The following is a 21,501-nucleotide window of genomic DNA, read 5'->3' on the forward strand; positions in this document are numbered from 1 at the left end:
TGGATTCTGCTCAAAATTTTCTGTCTGTTGCTGAGTGGATGATGGAAAAGGTTTGCTATTGCTAAACCTGTTTCTTCCACCATTATTAAAGCCTTGTTGAGGCTTTTGTTGATCCTTCCATGAGAAATTTGGATGATTTCTCCATGAAGGATTATAGGTGTTTCCATAGGGTTCACCCATGTAATTTACCTCTGCTATTGCAGGATTCTCAGGATCATAAGCTTCTTCTTCAGAAGAGGCCTCTTTAGTACTGTTGGATGGTTCCTTCAATCCATTCAGACTCTGAGAGATCATATTGACTTGCTGAGTCAATATTTTATTCTGAGCCAATATGGCATTCAGAGTATCAATTTCAAGAACTCCTTTCCTCTGAGGCGTCCCATTATTCACAGGATTCCTTTCAGAAGTGTACATGAACTGGTTATTTGCAACCATGTCAATGAGTTCTTGAGCTTCTGCAGGCGTTTTCTTTAGGTGAATGGATCCACCTGCAGAATGGTCCAATGACATCTTTGATAATTCAGATAGACCATCATAGAATATATCCAGGATGGTCAATTCTGAAAGCATGTCAGAAGGACACTTTTTGGTCAGTTCCTTGTATCTTTCCCAAGCTTCATAGAGGGATTCACCTTCCTTTTGTCTGAAGGTTTGAACATCCACTCTAAGCTTGCTAAGCTTTTGAGGAGGAAAGAACTTGGCTAAGAAAGCCGTGACCAGCTTATCCCAAGAGTTCAGGCTATCTTTAGGTTGAGAATCCAACCATATTCTAGCTCTGTCTCTTACAGCAAACGGGAAAAGCATAAGCCTGTAGACCTCGGGATCAACCTCATTGGTCTTAACAGTATCACAGATCTGCAAGAATTCAGTTAAGAACTGAAAATGATCTTCTGATGGAAGTCCATGAAACTTGCAATTCTGTTGCATCAGAGAAACTAATTGAGGCTTTAGCTCAAAATTGTTTGCTCCAATGGCAGGGATTGAGATGCTTCTTCCATGTAAATTGGAATTTGGTGCAGTGAAGTCACCAAGCATCTTCCTTGCATTCTTATTATTTTCGGCCATGTCTCCTTCTTTTTCGAAAATTTCTGTCAGATTTTCTCCAGAGAGTTGTGCTTTAACTTCCCTTAGCTTCCTCTTCAGATTCCTTTCAGGTTTAGGATCAGCTTCAACAAGAATGTTCTTATCCTTGTTCCTGCTCATATGAAAAAGAAGAAAACAGAAAAGAAAATATGGAATCCTCTATGTCACAGTATAGAGATTCCTTTATGTGAGTAGAAGAAGATATGAATAGAAAATGGAGAATCCAAACACAAGCGTGAGGAGTAGGTTCGAATTCTTAGATGAAGAGGAGTGTTAGTAAATAAATAAATAAATAGAAGGAGGTGAGGGAGAAGAATTTTCGAAAATTAGATAAAATAAAATAAAAGTATTTTTGTTTTTTTTTTAAATTAGAAATTAAAAATTAAAATTCAAAATTCAAAAATTAAGCAAGGAAAATTAAATCAAATTAAATTAAAATTAAAACAATTAGTTAATTCAAAAAGGAATTTTGAAAAAGATGAAGGTGATTTTCGAAAATTAGAGATAGAATTAGTTAGGTAGTTTTGAAAAAGATATGATTGAAACAAAAAGATAGGATTAATCAAAAAAAGATTTGAAAATTAATTTTGAAAAGATAGGAAGTTAGAAAAGATTTTGAAATTGATTTTTGAAAAAGATATGATTGAAATTTGAAAAAGATTTGAAAAAGAAATTTGAAAAGATTTGATTTTTGAAAACAAAGTTGATTACTTGACTAACAAGAAACTAAAGAGATATGATTCTAGAGTTTAAAGATTGAACCTTTCTTACTAGGCAAGTAACAAACTTAAAAATTTTGAATCAATCACATTAATTGTTAGCATTAATTTCGAAAATTTAGAACAGAATAAGAAAAAGATTTTGAAAATCAATCATAAAGTTTTCGAAAATATGAAGGAAAAATTGAAAAAGATTTGATTTTTGAAAAAGATTTGAAAAAGATAGAATTTTTAAATTGAAAATTTGATTTGACTCATAAGAAACAACTAAATTTTAAAAAGTTTTGAAAAAGTCAACTCAAATTTTCGAAAATTTATGAGTGAAAAAGGGAAAGATATTTTTTTGATTTTTGAATTTTAATAAAGAAAGAGAAAAACATCAAAAAGACTCAATGCATGAAAATTTTGGATCAAAACACATGATGCATGCAAGAACACTATGAATGTCAAGATGAACACCAAGAACACTTTGAATGTCAAGATGAACACCAAGAACTTATTTTTGAAAATTTTGAAGAAGAGAAAAACATGCAAGACACCAAACTTAAAGATTTTTAATTTTTAGACACTAACAAATTAAAAATGCATATGAAAAACAAGAAAAGACACAAAACAAGAAATTTTAAAGATCAAACAAGAAAACTTACCAAGAACAACTTGAAGATCATGAAGAACACATGCATGAGTTTTCGAAAAATGCACAAATTTTAAAAACATGCAATTGACACCAAACTTAAAATTTGACTCAAGACTCAAACAAGAAACATCAAATTTTTTTTGTTTTTATGATTTTATTAATTTTTTTGGATTTTTCAAAAATTCTTTTGAAAAAGAAAATAAAGATTTCAAAATTTTTAATAGGAATTTCAGGAATCTTGCAATATTAGTCTAAAACTCCAATCCAGGAATTAGACATGGCTTTACAGCCAGCCAAGCTTTCAGTGAAAGTTTCGGTCCAAAACACTAGACATGGCCAATGGCCAGCCAAGCTTCAGTAGGATATTACATGCATTGAAGTGATTAGTTGAATCCTCAGTCCAAAAGAATTAGACATGGCTTTACAGCCAGCCAGGATTCAACAAATCATCATGAAACACTAGAATTCATTCTTAAAAATTCTGAAGAAAAAATTTTTTTTTTGAAAATATTTTTCTTATTTATTTTTTTATTTTTTTGAAAATAAGAATAATAAAAACAAAAAGGTTAAAATTAAAATAAAGTTACCTAATCTGAGCAACAAGATGAACCGTCAGTTGTCCAAACTCGAACAATCCCCGGCAACGGCGCCAAAAACTTGGTGTGCGAAATCGTGATCATTCCTTCCTTGGTAACGGCGCTAAAAACTCAATACGCACGTTCATAATCTTAATTCTTTGTCACAACTTCGTACAACTAACCAGCAAGTGCACTGGGTCGTCCAAGTAATAAACCTTACGTGAGTAAGGGTCGATCCCACGGAGATTGTCGGTTTGAAGCAAGCTATAGTTACCTTGTAAATCTCAGTCAGGCGGATTCAAAAGGTTATAGAGTTTTAATAATTAAAAGATAAATAAAACATAAACTAGGATAGAGATATTTATGTAATTCATTGGTGAGAATTTCAGATAAGCATATAGAGATGCTTTCGTTCCTCTGAACCTCTGCTTTCCTGCTGTCTTCATCCAATCATTCCTACTCCTTTCCATGGCAAGCTGTATGTTGGGCATCACCGTTGTCAATGGCTACTTCCCGTCCTCTCAGTGAAAATGGTCCAAGATGCTCTGTCACAGCACGGCTATTCATCTGTCGGTTCTCGATCATACTGGAATAGGATCGATCAATTGATCCTTTTGCGTCTGTCACTACGCCCAGCACTCGCAAGTTTGAAGCTCGTCACAGCCATCCCTTCCCAGATCCTACTCGGAATACCACAGACAAGGTTTAGACTTTTTGGATCTCAAGAATGGCCGTCCATGGGTTCTAACTTATACCACGAAGACACTAATAACTCGGACTCGGTCCCCTGTATTAGATATCCAAGAGATATCCATTCAATCTAAGGTAGAACGGAAGTGGTTGTCAGGCACGCGCTCATAAGTTGAGAATGATGATGACTGTCACGATCATCACATCCATCATATTAAAGTGCGAATGAATATCTTAGAAGCGGAATAAGTTGAATTGAATAGAAAAACAGTAGTACTTTGCATTAATCTTTGAGAAACAGCAGAGCTCCACACCTTAATCTGTGGTGTGTAGAAACTCTACCGTTGAAAATACATAAGTGATGAAGGTCCAGGCATGGCCGAGAGGCCAGCCCCCAAACGTGATCAAAGATGAAACTCTCGATGATCCAAAGATGTAAATACAATAGTAAAAAGTCCTATTTATACTAAACTAGTTACTAGGGTTTACAGAGATAAGTAAATGATGCAGAAATCCACTTCCGGGGCCCATTTGGTGTGTGCTTGGACTGAGCATTGAGCTTTACATGTGTAGAGGTCTTTCTTGGAGTTGAACACCAGTTTGTAACCTGTTTCTGGCGTTTAACTCCACTTTGCAACCTATTTCTGGCGTTTGACTCCAGAATGCAGCATGGAACTGGCGTTCAACGCCAGTTTACGTCGTCTATCCTTAATTAAAGTATGGACTATTATATATTGCTGAAAAGCCCTGGATGTATACTTTCCAAATCAATTAAGAGCACGCCATTTGGAGTTTGGTAGCTCTAGAAAATCCACTTTGAGTGCAGGGAGGTCAGAATCCAACAGCATCTGCAGTCCTTCTTCAACCTCTGAATCTGATTTTTGCTCAGGTCCCTCAATTTCAGCCAGAAAATATCTGAAATCACAGAAAAACACACAAACTCATAGTAAAGTCTAGAAATGTGAATTTTATTTAAAAACTAATAAAAATATACTAAAAAATAACTAAATCATACTAAAAACTATGTAAAAACAATGCCAAAAAGCGTATAAATTATCCGCTCATCACAGAATCAATTATATTATCAATGTTAAGTAATGGAAAGTAATTTTTTGGGCAGACTTTGTTTAAATTAGTGTAATCAACACATATACGCCACTTTCCATTAGATTTCTTTTTTTTTTACCACTATAACATTAGATAACCATGTTAATTAAGTTAGCTCTCTAATAAACACAGCATCAAATAACCCTTGCACTTGTTTCTTGACCTCGGCAATTTAGTCTGGCGACATCTTTTGATGTTGTTGCACAACTAGTTTAAACATTGGGTCAATAGCAAGTTGATGGGACATAAATACTGGATCTATTTTGGGCATATCAAAAGGTTTCCATGCAAACAAATCTATATTACCTCTAAAGAAATTCTGAAGTTCCAACTTTAGGGGATGATGTAAGTCTCTGTTAATCATGGTGTACTTATCTGCAACATCCCCAATCTGGAACTTTTCCAGATTCTCATTGGGTTCTGGTATGGGCTTGGGCCTTTCTTGAACCCAAGAATCCAAGTCCACCAAAAATATGCTAGTTGAATCTTTAGCCTTATCCCTCAAGGTCAAAGTTGTCTTGTTGCCTTTTATCGCAGCTATCCGATCTCTTCAGATAGTGGCTACATGACTTTCAATGGTCAAGAACTTCATCATTGAAAATTTTGTTGAAATGGAGGCACAAAGGTTATTTATTGTTTTCCTTCCAAAGATCACATTGCATGCTGTGAAATCCTTTAGGGCAACAAATTTAGTTTGTATCGCACGTACTTCACCACCTTCTCCCACTGTGAAGAGGAGATCAATAGCCATATTGGACTTGATAAAATTATCTCCTAAACCCACTACCTCTAGAGATATGATTTTGGGTGCTAATCCTTCAATCCCAAAGCATCATAAGCATTTCTAAAAAGCAAATTTGAATTTTTTTCAAGTATCAACCAAAATTCTTTTAACAATTCCATTTTCCAACTTTGCTGTAATCACCAATGGCTTTTCATCATCAGATGTGCCATATTGAAAATCCTCTTCAAGGAATTGCACAATTGGGATATTAGTCACCTTCAAAACTTCGAAACTTGAACTTTCAGCTTTGACATCTCTTTTAACTGCATTATTGGATTTTGCCAACCCGTTCTTGCCTACAACCACATTTACCACAACTTGTGCAGTATCATCTTGAATTTCAATGGGCTTGGCATTTCATGGATTTTTGGCTTCCCGATATTTATCATTATGCCATCTTAGCAGCCTAATGTGCTGAATTAATTCAAGAAGCTTTCCATCCTGAATTGCGTATTCCAAGGCATCCTTCAAATTGATGGAATCCTCAATACTATGGGTTGTTCAAAGATACCCTAGGTCGAATCTATGGCTTGGGAAGTAGTACTCTCTGTGGCACTTTTTGGTAGATTTTAGACAGTAAAGCCACCAATGGTATGTATAGAACTTGCCAACTCGTGGTGTTAACGCTTTTGGTGTGGACGATTGCCCTGAGTTTCCGGTCTTATTAGGTGAAGGAGCTAGATTTGTTTAGTGGACATCATTTTTGAAGCATCTTGGTCTCGCATATATTCCAAAGCAATTTGATTGATCTCCTCCATAAATTTGACATCTTTAAAGGTCAAATATTGTCTGAAATTTCCTTCAAGTAGGAACAATTAAACATAAACACACGACCTCAGGAGTTCACGTATTAACTTCTAACAACGCTTTATTGGATCGATCCAAGTAATCTCGGATGCTTAGCTTGAGTTCTTCTATTAGTGAAACGTGCGAGAAACTTTGTCTTGATATCAGCTAAGGACAATATGGAGCCAGAAGGCATGGGGAACAACGTCATTGTTGGTCTAGAAAATATAACTAGAAAAGCTTTACATCTTATAGAATCCACAACTCCTCCAAATTAATTCTTTTCTCAAAAACATCTATCTACTCCTGAGGATCCGACTTTTTCTCATACTTCAAGCCTGTTGGTTTATCAAAATGCTTTGGCAAGCGGACTTAAAGGAGATGCAGAGCAAATGAAGTTTGTCCCATGATGACATGCTCCCGAGTATCCCTATGCCTTTTAGGACTTGGGCTTCTTTGCGGACTCCACTTCCTTTTAGACTAAGCTAAATAGGAGTCAATCCTTCCCCTTTTTTCTAGCTCACGACGTAGTTCTTCACATCGGAGGACTCTCTTTGATGTCATTTATGGCCTCGATTTAGGGTCCTCCTATCACAACTATCCTGCCGATCCCTTGACGTCCTATGTCATGAGCGAGACTGTCGTGACATTGACCATTCTACCAACTATCGTTCCAGTTCTTGTACTTTATGACACATTTCCTACCTCGCATGGACATATTCCTCTCCTAATCTAACTAAATGATGACCACCAGTGTTCTGAACTTCTCGTCCTTTAGAACCTAGGGGAACTTGATGCTGCTGATCCTCATTGTTACTTGGGGTAATACCAGTTTCATGTCCATCATGATGTGGTTGTTCTTTGTGAGGGTGTCAGGATTAATGATTGATTGTATCCTGTGATTAGCCATGATACCAACTGCGTATGATCCCCATAGACAACACCAGAGATTAAAGTTCGCATTATAAATTTACCACAAAGCACAACTTAATGCCTTGAGATTGAAGTTTACAAAACTGAAAGATGAAAACTCGTTCTCTACTAATGAAAAAAATGTTGAAATCCTAATTAAACTCTTTGAAAGCAAACCACATTCATATTTAGACATGTAAATGTATGATTTATTTTATTCAAATTTTATAAAATATTTTAGGCATATTATTATTCAGAAAGCAAGTAATATAAAAATTTATGGTAGAAATAAAGGAATAATATCTAAACAATTGTTTATTAAAAAAAAAATTCACGAGTCAACTAATCTAAATTAAAAAATTCCATCATTCAATTGTCCAAATAATTGCTCTAGATCGGAAAGAATTTCATTCGGATAGATTGCATTTAAATGAAAAAAATTCTTTATGTAATTTTTTTAAGAAAAATAATTTCTTTATTTTAAACTCAACATTTTCATGATTGAGTTACTATTTCATTCATAGTAGTTTTAATAAGTATTAATTATGACAACTTGAATTTATTTTGATGTCTTTGTCGGAATTTCAAAAGCTCTGATTCTCGAACTTACAAGCTACAAGTTGGGGGTACCCACCATAGGAAATCTATGAAACTAAAAAATCGAAAAATAAAGGAAAAATCAATCTAACATTCAAGAAATGAAAACATCGATTCTTGATCTTAGAATCACAATATGCAAACTTTAATTAAAAAAAATATATATCTAACTCCCAAACTCATAAGTCATAGGTAGTAGGTAACCTACGATTGATAGAAGTTATGGTCAGAGTTCAAACTTTATAAAAAAAGTAAGCGAAATAAAAAATTCCACCTTAAAGGATAAGACGCTTGGGTTGAGATTTGAAATTCTGAAAACCTTTCTCAAAAGAAAGATATTTGAGTTTGGGTGTCTATTCTGGAATATTTCTATAAGCCCAATACAAGGAACCAGGTTCAAGAATATGAGAAGTTCCAATGAACCGGTTTGATGATTAAGTATTCTCTCGGATTCCAAAGAAGACATTACAAAGAAAATATTAACTCCTCATTACTCGTTATAATATCTAATAACTCAATTTTATGAGATTAATTATTACATTGTAACCATCACTCTACTATTAAAGAGAAGATTACAATATCAACTACATATAGACCTAAAAGCATCAAATTCGAAGTGTTATTAGCTTTTGTATATCGACGACATCCATGAACCTTGTTTGGAATGGCTCTCCATCAGAAAGTTTCATCCCAAATAGAGAAATTAGACAGGGAGATCTTTTCCCGTACCCCTTTGTTTTGTGCATTCATTTATCCCATTTGATAAATAAGCTAGTTCATGATAAGAAATGGAAACCTATAACTCTATCAAGAGGGGGCCTAAAATTTTTCATCTCTGTTTTGCAGATGACCTAGTTCTCTTTGCAAAAACAGATAGGAAACAAATTCAGATTATCAAGGAGGCCTTAAATCATTTTTGTGAGTGTGTGGGACAGAAAATCAACCTTGGCAAGTCTTGTGTGTACTTCTCTAATAATGTTAATCATACCATGAGACAAATGCTGAGCCAAGACCTAGGAATCAACCTCACAGCTAACTTAAAAATACTTGGGAGTCCCTCTCATTCATAAAAGATGCAATCAACAATACTTTCAATTTGTTATTGACAAGATGCAAAGTAAGTTATCCAGCTAGAATAGAAAGACTCTCTCCTTAGCCGAAAGGTGCACACTTGTACAATCAGTACTATCAACTATTCCTAGCTACTACATGCAAACTATGAAAATTCCAGTAGTAGTGTGCAACAAGATAGACAAAATTTGCAGAGATTTATTATGGGAAAACACTGATGAGGAAAGAAAATACACCTTCTTAGTTGGGACAGCGTGTGTAAATCGAAAGAGAAGGGTGGGTTAGGCATCTGAAAGGCACAAGAATCTAATTCCCTATTTCTAATGAAGCTTGCTTGGGGCCTCCTCTACAATAGAGAAGCACTCTAGGTCTAGGTTATGCGGGCAAAGTATGGTTGTGGCGATGGTATCATGCCTAATATTCAATGTAAACCAAGTAATTCTAATGCATGGCTCGGGATTACTAAAGTCTAGGAGAAATTTAAAATTAGCCTTATTTGGAGGCTAGGAAATGGAGTTATGGCTTCTTTTTGGAAAGAACAATGGGTTCTAGGTTTTACAGAGTTTTCGGAGGTATCTCTAGTTGAGTTAGATGAAAACAAGCTAATTGAGAAAGTAGCAGATTATGTAATGGAAGATGGCGAGTGGGATTGGGAAGCGCTAAACCTGGTTCTACCTGAAGAGGTCACAGATATTATTCATACTATTAAAGCACCTAATCCCTATGTTGGAGATGATTTCATCAGCTGGCTAGCTAATCCGAACGGTAATTTTTCTATTCAATCAGCATATGAAACATTTTACAGTGACAGGGGAGAAGACAACAGACTCTATAAACATATTTGGAAAGCAAAACTCCCACAGAGACTCAAGTCTTTTAGTTGGTTGATTACTCATGATGCTCTGATGACAAATTTCAAAAGAAAGAAGAGAGGCCTTACCGATGATGGAAGCTGCCAAGATGCCGAAATGATGATGAGACTCTGCTCCATTTGTTGCATGACTGTCCTTTCATCTGCACCATCTGGAATAGCTTTGTCAATAGTAACTTAAAGTCGGACTTCTTCAACCAATCCCACAAAGATTGGCTGGAGAACAATCTTTTAAAGTTTACTTATTCCCACAATGGTACCCCATGGACCATCATCTTTATTACTACCTGCAACACAGCTTGGAGATGCAAAAATGAGCTTGTTTTCAATAATCAGAATAGTCAACAAGCCCAAATTCAACATATGGTTATAGCTCTAGCAGCAAATTATAATTACATTCTCAACATCACTGAACAGAATAGCAAAATTCTCAGACTTACCAGGACTTTGGAGGTTGGTTGGGAACCACCTGAAGAGGACTGGGCCAAGTTAAATGTTGATGGCTCAGTCTTTCAACCGGGTAGCAGAGGAGCTAGTGGCGGCATCATCCGTGACTCCAGGGAAAGGTTTCTTGCCAGATTTAGCATGAACATTGGAAAGTGTACAATCACAATACCAGAACTTTGGGGTTCTTTATGGGTATGAAATTACCGGTGAAAATGAGCATCCCCTACCTTGTAGTGGAGTCTGATTCTAGTTGCGTTATTCATCTTCTCCAAAGTGTCGTGGTGGAGAAGCATGTGGGAACTTCGTTGGTGCGTTCCATAAATGAACTTATGACTAGACTACACAAAGTGATGATTCGACATGTTTTCAGAGAGACAAACCAATGTGTTGACGTTTTGGCTAAGCATGGACAAGATATAGAAAAGGGGATTAGGTGGTTTCAAGAAATTCCTGCCATGGTGGTATCGTTTGCTTGTGCAGATGAAAGAGGGATGAAGTTTTCAGGAAGATTGTCGTTTAATTTCTTTTGTTTTGGGCCATAGGCCCGTTAGAATAAAAAAAAACATCATAAGAACATATGATACCACAACAAAGTATCAATAAGTCAAGAGAATAACAACTTATTCTCCTAGATCAATTTAACCTACAAAAAAACTCATAATCTCTAATACTATGTTTTGTCGGAGAGAAAATGAGCAGAAAGAAAATGGATGGAAAGAAAATAGGAAGGAAAGAAAATTTTATATGGGTCCCACTAAAAAAATTTTCTTTCCATCACAAGCAAGAAAACAAAAAAATGCTATATTTTTTGTATTTCCAATACTATCCTTAATTATATTATTATTAATAATTATTAATATAAATTTAGTTTTAATATATTATTATAATAGAAATTCATATTTAAACATTATATATATTAGATAAATAATTTAAATCAAATATATAAAATTATAATATTTCATAATATTTATAAAATGTAATAAAATATGAATAAATAAAAATATTTATACTTTATTTTATGATAAAGGTATTAATATAATTTTATACTATTATAATTTTTTTTCTTCTCACTTTTCTTTTTATCCAAACAAAAGAAAAATTTTTCTCTATTTTTTTCCATCTATTTTTTATTCATCCCAAACAACACACAAATAACTCCACTTTTTCTTCTATTTTCTTTTCTCTTATTTTCTTTCCTTTCATTTTTTTTTCTACATCCAAACAAAGTGTAAAGAACATAAGGAGAGGAATTCATGACATCACAACCTTACAATATATGCACTATTCCAAATACATGTATTAAGGTATAATTTTTAACTTGAGACTCATGCTAATTTGAGCAATAGAGTTCTTACAGAAATACTCATACCATTAGAAATGACAAACTTGGGACATTAGAAACTCAAAATAGGAAGATAGCAACAACATGGTATCTCCAATTTACTCTTTATAATTTTATTAAAAAAAAACTCCTAAATTCAAAAAGTAAAAATACTTATAAATTATGATGTTTTTCTTAAAATTATTTTGTGACTAAAGCTATAATTTTTTTCATTCAATAAATTAATTATTCAATAAATTTTTTGGTTATATAAGGAGATTGATAATAAAAATAGTAATTGCTAGTACTTTGTCTGCCTTTTACCGTACGTTGAATGGATAGGCTGAGTACTACTTTGTTTGTTTGTTAACTAATAATTTAATTAATTATGCTATATGCACTAAAAATTAACTACTGTCATGCGGAATATGAATCTGATATTTCATAACAAAAAACTTATTTTATTATTGTAAATGTTTAATTATTGGTCTATTTGATTATTCTAAAAATTTAATTAGTTAGTTGAAAAAAATATATAAATATAAAAAATACATAATAATTACTTTGTAGCTGATTTTTAGTTTAACGAAAATGTTTTAATTTCAATATTGGCTTAGTTGCCGAATTATTATTTATTATTTTTTACTATTGTCACATTTCCAAGTTCCATTGTAGTATTACATATACAGCTAAGAAAGTTTCTGTCATGTGGAACATGTAAAAGATGTTGCCGTTTCTGTTGTGGTCAAAGAAAGGATGGCTGTGACTAAGGATATTATAATAAGAAAGAATATACATTAAAATAAGCATACGAAAAACACATACAATATAGCAAAGGGTCAAAAAAGGGTGGCGATGGAAGAAGATGCAAATTTTATAACTTGGTGGTCCACAAGGGAGACATGTCGAAGCTCAACCAGTCAAGTTATACACATAACCGCTATAGAATAATCTAACATACCAAACACGTCGTTACGTGATCCCATTACTATTATATTATCCATATATATATATATATAGTTGTTATAAAATTTAAAAATTTAGTATCTAATTGTCAATATAAATATTTAAAATTTATTATAAAGAATAAACTAAATAAAAATTAGACGTCAAAATATAGACAAAAATAGACTACAGAATGGGTCTATATATAATCACCAATGGTTTATCGGGGTAGTTGCCTCCTCAGAGATAGAGACATAGTCAAGGGGTTTAGGTGGGAAATATGGAACACAAGGTTGTAGACTCAAAAACTGCAACTACCTACCATTTTACCATGATTTTGAAACACCCACCATTTTCCTAGTTTCTTTTTCTCTCTCGTATTCTATTCTGTGGAAATTCATTCATGAGTGTGAATCAAGTTTCTATCTTTTGTCACCAAGATAGCATATATAATAGTTAGTAGTTAGTAGTATACCCTTTTGGAGATGTTAGGAGAAGAAGGAAAAATAAACAAGCCCTCTGGTAGCGGCACTCTTGCTCGGAGAACCTATTCCCGTTCGGTTTCATGGACGGATAGGTCTCCGAGCAGCCGCCACAAGGCACCACCACAACCACCAAACACAAAGCCAAGGCCATTTTTGCCACCTCTTCAGCCTCTTTCCATAAGAAAGCCCAGCGTCGAGGAATGGCCAAGCGCAGGATCCGACGATCTTGGCGTTTGGCCAGTTCCCCAGACACCAAGAGGGTCTATAAGACAGTTGGACTCCAGTCAACCCACCAAAGAGTTTCAGTTCAAGAGAGACAAACTGGCCTTCTATGACAAAGAATGTTCTAGAATCGCGGAGCATATATACTTAGGAAGCGACACGGTTGCCAAGAACCATGAGCTCCTTAGGCAGAATGGAATCACTCATGTGCTGAACTGCGTTGGTTTCGTTTGCGCGGAGTATTTCAAAAGCGACTTTGTTTACAAAACACTCTGGTTGCAGGACAGTCCTTCGGAGGATATAACAAGTATTCTCTATGATGTGTTTGACTATTTTGAAGATGTTCGAGAGCAGGGCGGCCGCGTCCTCGTCCATTGCTGTCAAGGCGTTTCGCGGTCGTCCTCTCTCGTCATTGCCTACCTCATGTGGAGGGAGGGACAAAGCTTTGAAGATGCTTTCCAGTATGTCAAGAATGCAAGGGGAGTGACAAATCCAAACATGGGTTTTGCATGTCAGCTTCTTCAGTGTCAAAAAAGGGTCCACGCTCTGCCTGCTAGCCCCAATTCTATTCAAAGGATGTACCGAATGGCGCCTCATTCGCCATATGATCCTCTTCATTTGGTACCAAAGACGGTTAATCAGCCGGGCGCGAAAGCGCTCGATTCTCGTGGGTCTTTCGTTGTCCATGTTCCCTCTACAATCTACATTTGGATTGGCAAAAACTGCAGCCCGATGATGTCCTCGAACGCGCGAGGCGCGGCGCTTCAGGTAGTCCGGTATGAGAGGGCTAAGGGACCCATTTTGACGATCCATGAAGGTGAGGAAACACCTCAGTTTTGGATTGCTCTGTCTTCGGGTGATTCGGAGAAAGAAGGGGTGGAAATTGGCAAGGCAGCCGATATTGGTGCAAGAAAAGTTGGGGCATATGATTTGGATTTTGAGATCTTTTACAAGGCAGTTGCCGACAGTGCAGGATCGGAGACTTGTGTGCCGGCGAAGGAGCACGGATGGGGAATACTGAGGCAGAAGCTTGCTACAGGAGTCATGAGAGAGTTGCTTAGTTCTCCCAAATGTGTGAATATCGAAGACGGTGAAGAAGAGAAGCCAAACTCTGAGATTGAGCCTTTGTCACCGTCATCTAATCATTCCTTTAAATGTTATTTGAATAATAATAACAATTCAGACGCAATAGTAGTGGAGGATACTCCTAAAGCCGCGGACTCATCACTGTTATCTATTTCTGGTGTTGCTTCGAATCCTTTTCCGTGGAACAAATCGCCAACGCTTTCGCCTTCAAGCTCCGATTATGCAAGCTCTTTCACATTTTCACCTTCCTCAGGGAATTGGTCTGATTTGTCATTTGTGTCATCTAGGCAGCCATCACCTTCTGGCATGGAATCAACCGAAGACGCGCCTTTTGCCGAGAGCTCCTCGTTACTTCACAAAGAAGTCTCCTCAACGCCGGAAACATTCTTGGCTAACGATGGTTTGGGAGGGGCGAGCTCCTATTTCCAGATGAAAGGATCCTCCCTCTCAATAGCAGAGCGTCGGGGGAGTAATCCGCCGCCTCGGGTGCTGCTATCGTCCATTAACGAATCATCTCAGCTCCACAAGAACCTGGTAAGATCACAGTCCTTTTCTTTGCCTGACTTAGATGATAAATTGATAATGTGAAGGACGATTATAGTTGCAAACACTCTGATTGTGTAACATCAAATGCTGATACCATAAATTCAGATGTTAAACCTCAGTGAGATTTGTGAGAGAGACTAACGGATTGGCGACTTCACTTTCATCCTGTGTAAATTTCTATAAATTATTCAATATAGCTGAATCTTGAGCATGTAAATTTCTATAAATTATTCAATATAGCTGAATCTTAAGCAATTACTCATTCTGAAGATCTTGTTTATTTTAATTCATTTAACCAGTGATAGCATGAATCATCTTCATCAACTCGTTCAAAACCCGCCAAAACCCATCATCTTGTCTTATCACTCTATAGAACAAAAAGGGAAAACATTGAATTTATGCAAACTTTGTTGATATAGATAAATTGTGGTCAAAACTTAAGATCCTTGTTTGTTCATTGCTTCTGCTAATAAACAGAGATTAAGCTTTAGAACCATTATTTTCATTTGATTATTTACAGCCAAACCTATTCCAATAAATAAATAAAACTTGATTTGCCAACAATTTTATGTGTTAGTATTTTATATATGGTTAAAATTTTAACTGTTCTTCCTTTTTATTTTCCCTCGTTTTAAAAATGAGGTACCTTAGAAATTGAGCAGTTGATTCAATTTTCTGCTGCTTTTTCAGGAGGATTGCATGTATTAACATCCAAAAGACGGATTAAAAGATTAAGCGTTCAAAATTCATCCCCATCATAATGCAGAAAACCGGACATGCAACAGTGTTGTAGATGGTAATGTAGAAAAGTTGTCCATATATACCAAAAAAAAAAATGTATCTCCATAGAAATCCGACGCCAGCCCCGCAGAAAATCGGCCGAGATGTAGGCTGTTAATTAAGTCCATTCTGGGATCTTAGCAGCGCCATTGTTGGACCTAGTGCACTGCATCTCAAGGCTCTTTGGGACCATGACTGTGAGCTTGAACTTTCTTCTTTGCGCCAGCAATTTGCCTGTGACAGTTTCGTCTTCTTTGCTGTTAATGCCTCGTTAATTTCATCCCACACATTTACTGCTCCATTTTCTGTAAAGATAGCACAAGCTAACTTTAGTTAATCAAGAATTCAAAAATCTTTTTATATTTCTATACACCAAAAGTTCATCAGTGGACATTACCTTTAGCAGAGGTATGACCTCCGTTCACCGGTTCAGAGCTTCCCACAGCAGTTTGATCACCCGAACATTTTTTGTTAATGCTACCATTAGATGGTTTTGTAAGATGATCCCAATCATTATTAGAAACAGCTATGGCTGATGAATTCAAGTTGTTGCCATGACTAACCATACGAACTTCAGCAAGTGATAAATAATCTATCTGTAGAAGAAAATGATTGGTCATTTTCATTCAAATAAGTAGCAGAAGCAGCTGTTGACAAGATTTTTAATCACTCATTTTCTAGGTTTTATGTCATGCCATGAACAAGAATAAAATTAAATGTATACATGGGCCGCAACATATTCATCCTCCAAATGGTGCAATATTTCTTTAGACTAGTTTTCTTTGTATATATAGTTTGATCAACATATAACATTCAAATAAACCAGGCATCTCCAATAGTTTGGTAAAAATGTGGATCCTTATGATTTCAAGTATTATTAAACATGTGAATTAACATTACTTAACTATATATTACAAAACTTTTGACAATATTACTTAAATTTATTGATAATTATTATTAAGGTTTTTAATCACTTATAAGTTATTTCAATACACGAAAATAGAAAATAATATTCAAGTAAAGAAAAAATAAAGGAGAGAGACTATTAAGTAACTGAGAAAAGTTTAAGTAGTGATTAATGTGGTTGATAAAAAAAAAATAACCAACTACTCATAACTATAAATTGAATAAGGAAGAAAAATGTCGGGTTTTTTGGCCCAAAACAAAAAGAGTGTGTGTGTGTGTGTATATATGAAAGAAAAACAAAAAGACCATACTAAAGAACTTCACCTCTAGAGAACCATCTTCTCCATAAGGAGATGGATCAAACTGTACAGAAGATGCATCGTCATCTATTTTCTTCTTAAACTCAAATGGATATTCTGAAACTGGTTCCAGAGAAACTCTGTTTGATTTAGCATTGTACTTTGTTATGCGCCCAACCTAGAGGACATAAATGCATCATATATTAAGCTTCCAACAGTAAGGTTTTGTATAAATAGTCCAAATGCAGTGTTGACACCTACTCTGAAGGAAGAAAGCTCGGGTGTCCAAGATGATGACAATTCAATTAATCGATATGCAATGACATCACCTTCCTGCAGCATGTGAAAAGCAACTTAATAGCACAACAAGAGGACAAAACAACAGAATTTACTGAACAAAAGCACAAAAGTGGAATAAGGAAATTGAACTTTTGAATGGCATAATTAGAAATAGCTTAAAGGACCCACATCCCAATGCTGGTGCTTAATTTTCTCAGGTGCTTAGCAAGACAACATCGCACACTAGCAAGAACAGAAACAAACCTTGGGCAAGCTTGTATATGGTGTAAGCTTGTCAAAATCGATAGCCTTGGACGCATGTTTCTTTTCAACATTCTGAACAGTATGATAATCTTGGCTGGAATGTGCATATGCATCCTGTTTATGAGGCCAGGTGCTCTCTTTACCCCATTTCTGACCCTTCTTCTTGCTGGTAATTCCATTCCACTGACTTGTTTCCTGAAACATCCAGATAATGTATACACATCAATAAAATACAAAATACTGTAATATATTGCAGCACATCTCCTGATACCTAAACAACAAGGGACTTAAAGCTGGGACTAAGTAGTTTGGTACTAGGATATGAACATGAGTTGGGGTGGAAAGGGAGATTGGAGTTCCGAATTCAGTGGCTAAAAGATAGGGAGTATACAACACACTGGAGTATCCAACACACCTAATATAGGAACTAGAAGCAAAGAAAAAACTATTTGAGAAATTTTGTACCCTTAATTAATCTCAAGCCAGTTTTGAGTGGACATTTATGGACCTCCATCAAAAACTACAGTCTAGATACCCAAATAGATAAAGCAAATGAAGTTCAAATGCAAACATTGTCTATAACATGGATTTTGTGCAAACTTAAATATATCTTTTCACATATTGATATTGACTCGTGTTAGGTAAAAACACAGAGCAAAACCAGCAAGTCTTATCGAGGAAAATTGAACAAACCACTGGGATCTGATTCTGTGGTGCTTCCTGATCTGCATCAAACAGATCATATAATAAGCATATGTCAGATCGTGAAGCAATTCTAATGCAAAAAGAAACACCTGCTCCTTTATGAAAATATCTTTGGAGAAGGAAGACAGCATCAAAACCTTTCTTAAGTGACTGAAAGCGAATGTGCCCTGGTCTGATTTCAACAGGAACAATGTCATCCTCTGCTTCACTTTCTTCATCAGATTGTGGTGCATTAGCGACACTGCGGATATTATTTTTGGCAGGCAATTTCTGAACATCTTTCTCAACTGCTGGACTCTGATGCAGCTGAAAATTTGAACAGAATAATTTCTTTCAGAAAGAAAGACTAAATACATGTGCAAATATCAAATATGACAAGAGACCTCCAACTAAACTGACATATGATGCCAATTCCCGAACACTAAGAACTACGAAGCTTATCTTACTAACTAGACTTGGTCTACGGACTAAAGTGAATTCCCACACACAATTCAAATTAAGACGAATCCATTTCCTATTTGCATGTAAAAAGTAAATAAGATCTGCATTAACATCACGAGATCAGATTACCTTCTCCTTCTCTGATTTTAGTTGTTCCCTTAGCCATTTTCTCTTAGCTTTCTTTCGTCGAGCACTTCTGCTAGGCGTCTGACCCAAAACGAGTTAAGAGAAAGTGAAAATTAATATAAAGTTTCCTCCTATCCCCTCTCTCTTATCAGGATGGGCCGGCAGAATATCGAACAATAAAAAGAAAAAATTAATAAATTAGTATATGGAGAGGAAATCCATGAACATGGGAGATTCCTAAATAATTACACACCAAATAATCTACAATGGCTACAGTATAATTCCTTGAATTAATAATAAAAGACATGCTGTTATATTGCCTAAGGAATTTTTTTTCTTTTTTAAAAAACAAAAAGAATAAAACAAATTAGCCCTATCAATGATGTGCAAGGTATAACTATTGTCCAAATGTGCAAGAGTCATCTCGTCAAACCAGTGCAAAAACCTATCCGTCTTAACAATGGAACAAAACAATGCATCTGAATTTGAAACCGTGGAAATAAGTAAGTACCTTCTTAGTGCCACTTCCACCATCACCTTGAGGTTGAGGTAACCTATATAACGTAGAAATAAAAATGAGCAGAAAAATCATAGTTCCAATATGATGGAAACAGAGACATTCATCATAGGAAGATGGTTTCAAAATTGGCTTAAAGAAGGGGCTCTAGACAAATAAACCAGAATCCGACATAAATATCTCCAATGACCTAAAAAAACACAAGAACCAGTTAAATATTTGATTAACTAGATAAATTTGGAATGAAAATGCACCTTTTCTCATCATGCATAGGCTCACTTTTGTCATTACTCTGTTTATGAGATTTAAGGTTTTTAGACTTCTTTTTCTGACTAGATAAATTAGATGACTTGTCATTCTCCTTCTTGGAAAGACTCAATTTGTTATGAGTGGGGGTTCCATTTTCTTTTTCCTCCTCATGAACCTCAGTGACTGTCAACTTATCTGGCGAAGACAACTTCATCTTCTTCTGACTGAAGAGAAAGAAACAATGGAATTAAGTCATCGTTTCAGAATCAATGCATACAAATTTCAATTACAACTTGAAGAAAATATCTTGTAAAGAATTATTTAGCTCTTACTTATCTATTTTGGATACTGCTTGTATGAATAAAAATGAAAAAATTTTGGATAACGGAAATAGACCTCGGGCTCTTGAGCTTCTTTGATGCTTTTCTCTTCTTTGAGATTACATTGCCATCTATTTCAGGTTCTGCATAAATTGTATCACCAAATTGGCCGCTGCCATCCTCCTCCGAATCAGTTTCATGTCTTCCAGCCTCCTTATCTTGAGGCCCCTCAATTGCAAGAAGCTTTGCAAGCTCTATGGATTGATGCCCATTATGTGCAGATATAGGTGTATCAGGCTTATCAATTAACATGCTCCCTTTTCTTTTCACACTATCATGTACATATGGAACAACAAATATTACAAAGCAATGAAAAAATACAAAGAAAAAATATAAAGGGTTAGGAAAAAATCAAGAACAAACTCACCAGATAATGTCCTTATCCTTCAAAATACTAGTCGACTCAAAAGGTGGTAAAACAAAACCATCCATCTGCATTTAAAAATAAAAAATAAAAAACCAAAGATAAATCATAAATCGATAGTCATCAAAGTAAAGTAGCTTCGGTAAAAACTTCTACAACACATTCTCTAGGTTATAACATGATCAAATTCCAGTTTGCATGTCCTAAACAGAGCCACAACTTTGAAAGTTGCAAATTCAGTTCATTTTAAATCTCTTTGAAAACAAAAATTCATAATCAAACTGTAATAGAATCTAAACCAGCCATACAAATCTTTATTTTGCCAACATAAATGTGAGCATAATTCAACCACTCAATTAACAAAAATAAACATTACTTACACCCTTGATCACAAAACACATTTATCACCAACAAGGGGTTTATACTAAGGAGAGAATAGAGAGTGGTGTCCCCAGAGTGAAAACATTACATAGAGAGTGATGCCGTTAGGGCAAGTGCGATGGAGCTTGAACGCGTTTTGGAGATGAGAGGAGAGATCGGAGATGGTCTTGTATTGGGGTTTAAGGAGGAGCCAGCAGCGCTTCAGTCCTTCTTTCTTCTTCGACTTGCTCAGCATGTGGCCCTCCTCAAACACTACGCGAACCCTAACCATCTCTGCCGTCATCGTCCCCGTCGTAGCTGGACAATGGCGCGCAGCCACTGTTTAAGTGTTGAGCGATATGAAATGACGAGTCCAACGGGGTAGCCAAGCTCACCACTGCGCTAGCTAGGAATATGAAATGACAAGTCCAACGGGGTTTCACAATAAAGATCCGTATTTATTTTTAATAGCGGCTCAATAAGCCTAAGCTACTCTTCAATTGAGTTTAAGAAATCATTTTTTATAATTGAGAAAAATTAAAAAATCATCAAAATTTATTATTTTTATTATTAAATAAATATTAATATTTAAAAAATAAGATAAAATATATAATCATTTATTATATTAAAAAAATTAAATTAATAACTGAATAGTTATTAAAACAATAAATTCTAATACTTTTCTAGTATTTTTTTTATATTTTTATTAGCAATCAGTCCAGAGGTAGAACTAGGCTAACTATTTAGGAGGGCGGTGTTATATTTTACATTACTATTTTTATTGATAAAATTAAAAAAAAATAAATATATAATCTCAATCAAAGTAAGATAATAATATATAAAAATTACCACTTACAGTTTTGTATCATGAAAAGGCTATTCGACGTTTTTTTCTATTTTCAAAATCATCTATAATTGAATTTGAGTCGAAAATAGCTGCTAAT

General features: G+C 35.2%; 3 protein-coding genes and 1 non-coding gene across 4 annotated transcripts; 3 read left to right on the plus strand and 1 right to left on the minus strand.

The window, feature by feature from the left end:
* Positions 1 to 564: 564 nt before the first annotated feature.
* LOC112786979 (small nucleolar RNA R71) lies at positions 565 to 672 on the plus strand. The gene has a single exon (XR_003194418.1). It is a non-coding gene; the product is annotated as a small nucleolar RNA R71 (small nucleolar RNA).
* Positions 673 to 10,198: 9,526 nt separating this feature from the next.
* LOC140182978 (uncharacterized) lies at positions 10,199 to 10,824 on the plus strand. The gene is made up of 2 exons (XM_072230964.1): positions 10,199 to 10,401; positions 10,455 to 10,824. Exons 1-2 carry the CDS (start codon positions 10,199 to 10,201, stop codon positions 10,822 to 10,824), a joined length of 573 nt encoding a protein of 190 aa, XP_072087065.1.
* A 1,824-nt stretch (positions 10,825 to 12,648) lies between these two features.
* Positions 12,649 to 16,517, plus strand: LOC112783856 (protein-tyrosine-phosphatase MKP1). Its single transcript, XM_025826930.2, has 2 exons — positions 12,649 to 14,875; positions 15,578 to 16,517. The coding sequence occupies exons 1-2, from the start codon at positions 13,034 to 13,036 to the stop codon at positions 15,593 to 15,595; spliced, it is 1,860 nt and encodes a 619-aa protein (XP_025682715.1). The 5' UTR covers positions 12,649 to 13,033; the 3' UTR covers positions 15,596 to 16,517.
* LOC112783857 (coilin) lies at positions 15,550 to 21,034 on the minus strand. Its single transcript, XM_025826931.2, has 13 exons — positions 20,667 to 21,034; positions 20,201 to 20,265; positions 19,850 to 20,104; positions 19,459 to 19,677; positions 19,199 to 19,241; positions 18,691 to 18,768; positions 18,258 to 18,426; positions 18,109 to 18,140; positions 17,416 to 17,610; positions 17,134 to 17,205; positions 16,898 to 17,050; positions 16,065 to 16,263; positions 15,550 to 15,972 (listed from the first exon to the last, which is right to left on the minus strand). The coding sequence occupies exons 1-13, from the start codon at positions 20,859 to 20,861 to the stop codon at positions 15,782 to 15,784; spliced, it is 1,866 nt and encodes a 621-aa protein (XP_025682716.1). The 5' UTR covers positions 20,862 to 21,034; the 3' UTR covers positions 15,550 to 15,781.
* Between the last annotated feature and the right edge of the window lie 467 nt (positions 21,035 to 21,501).

Source organism: Arachis hypogaea, chromosome 20 (genome assembly GCF_003086295.3).
Source record: "Arachis hypogaea cultivar Tifrunner chromosome 20, arahy.Tifrunner.gnm2.J5K5, whole genome shotgun sequence".
In the NCBI taxonomy this organism is placed as follows: Eukaryota; Viridiplantae; Streptophyta; class Magnoliopsida; order Fabales; family Fabaceae; genus Arachis; species Arachis hypogaea.

Excerpts from the sequence above, each read along its gene's own strand:
- LOC140182978 (XM_072230964.1), top strand. The coding sequence starts at position 10,199 with ATGGTTATAGCTCTAGCAGCAAATTATAATTACATTCTCAACATCACT. Across the intron at positions 10,402-10,454 it reads ATCCGTGACTCCAGGGAAAG|AACTTTGGGGTTCTTTATGG; the intron begins GTTTCTTGCCAG and ends TCACAATACCAG.
- LOC112783857 (XM_025826931.2), bottom strand. The coding sequence starts at position 20,861 with ATGACGGCAGAGATGGTTAGGGTTCGCGTAGTGTTTGAGGAGGGCCAC. Across the intron at positions 20,266-20,666 it reads CTAACGGCATCACTCTCTAT|ATGGATGGTTTTGTTTTACC; the intron begins GTAATGTTTTCA and ends TTTTAAATGCAG. Across the intron at positions 17,051-17,133 it reads CCGAGCTTTCTTCCTTCAGA|GTTGGGCGCATAACAAAGTA; the intron begins GTAGGTGTCAAC and ends TATGTCCTCTAG.
- LOC112783856 (XM_025826930.2), top strand. The coding sequence starts at position 13,034 with ATGTTAGGAGAAGAAGGAAAAATAAACAAGCCCTCTGGTAGCGGCACT.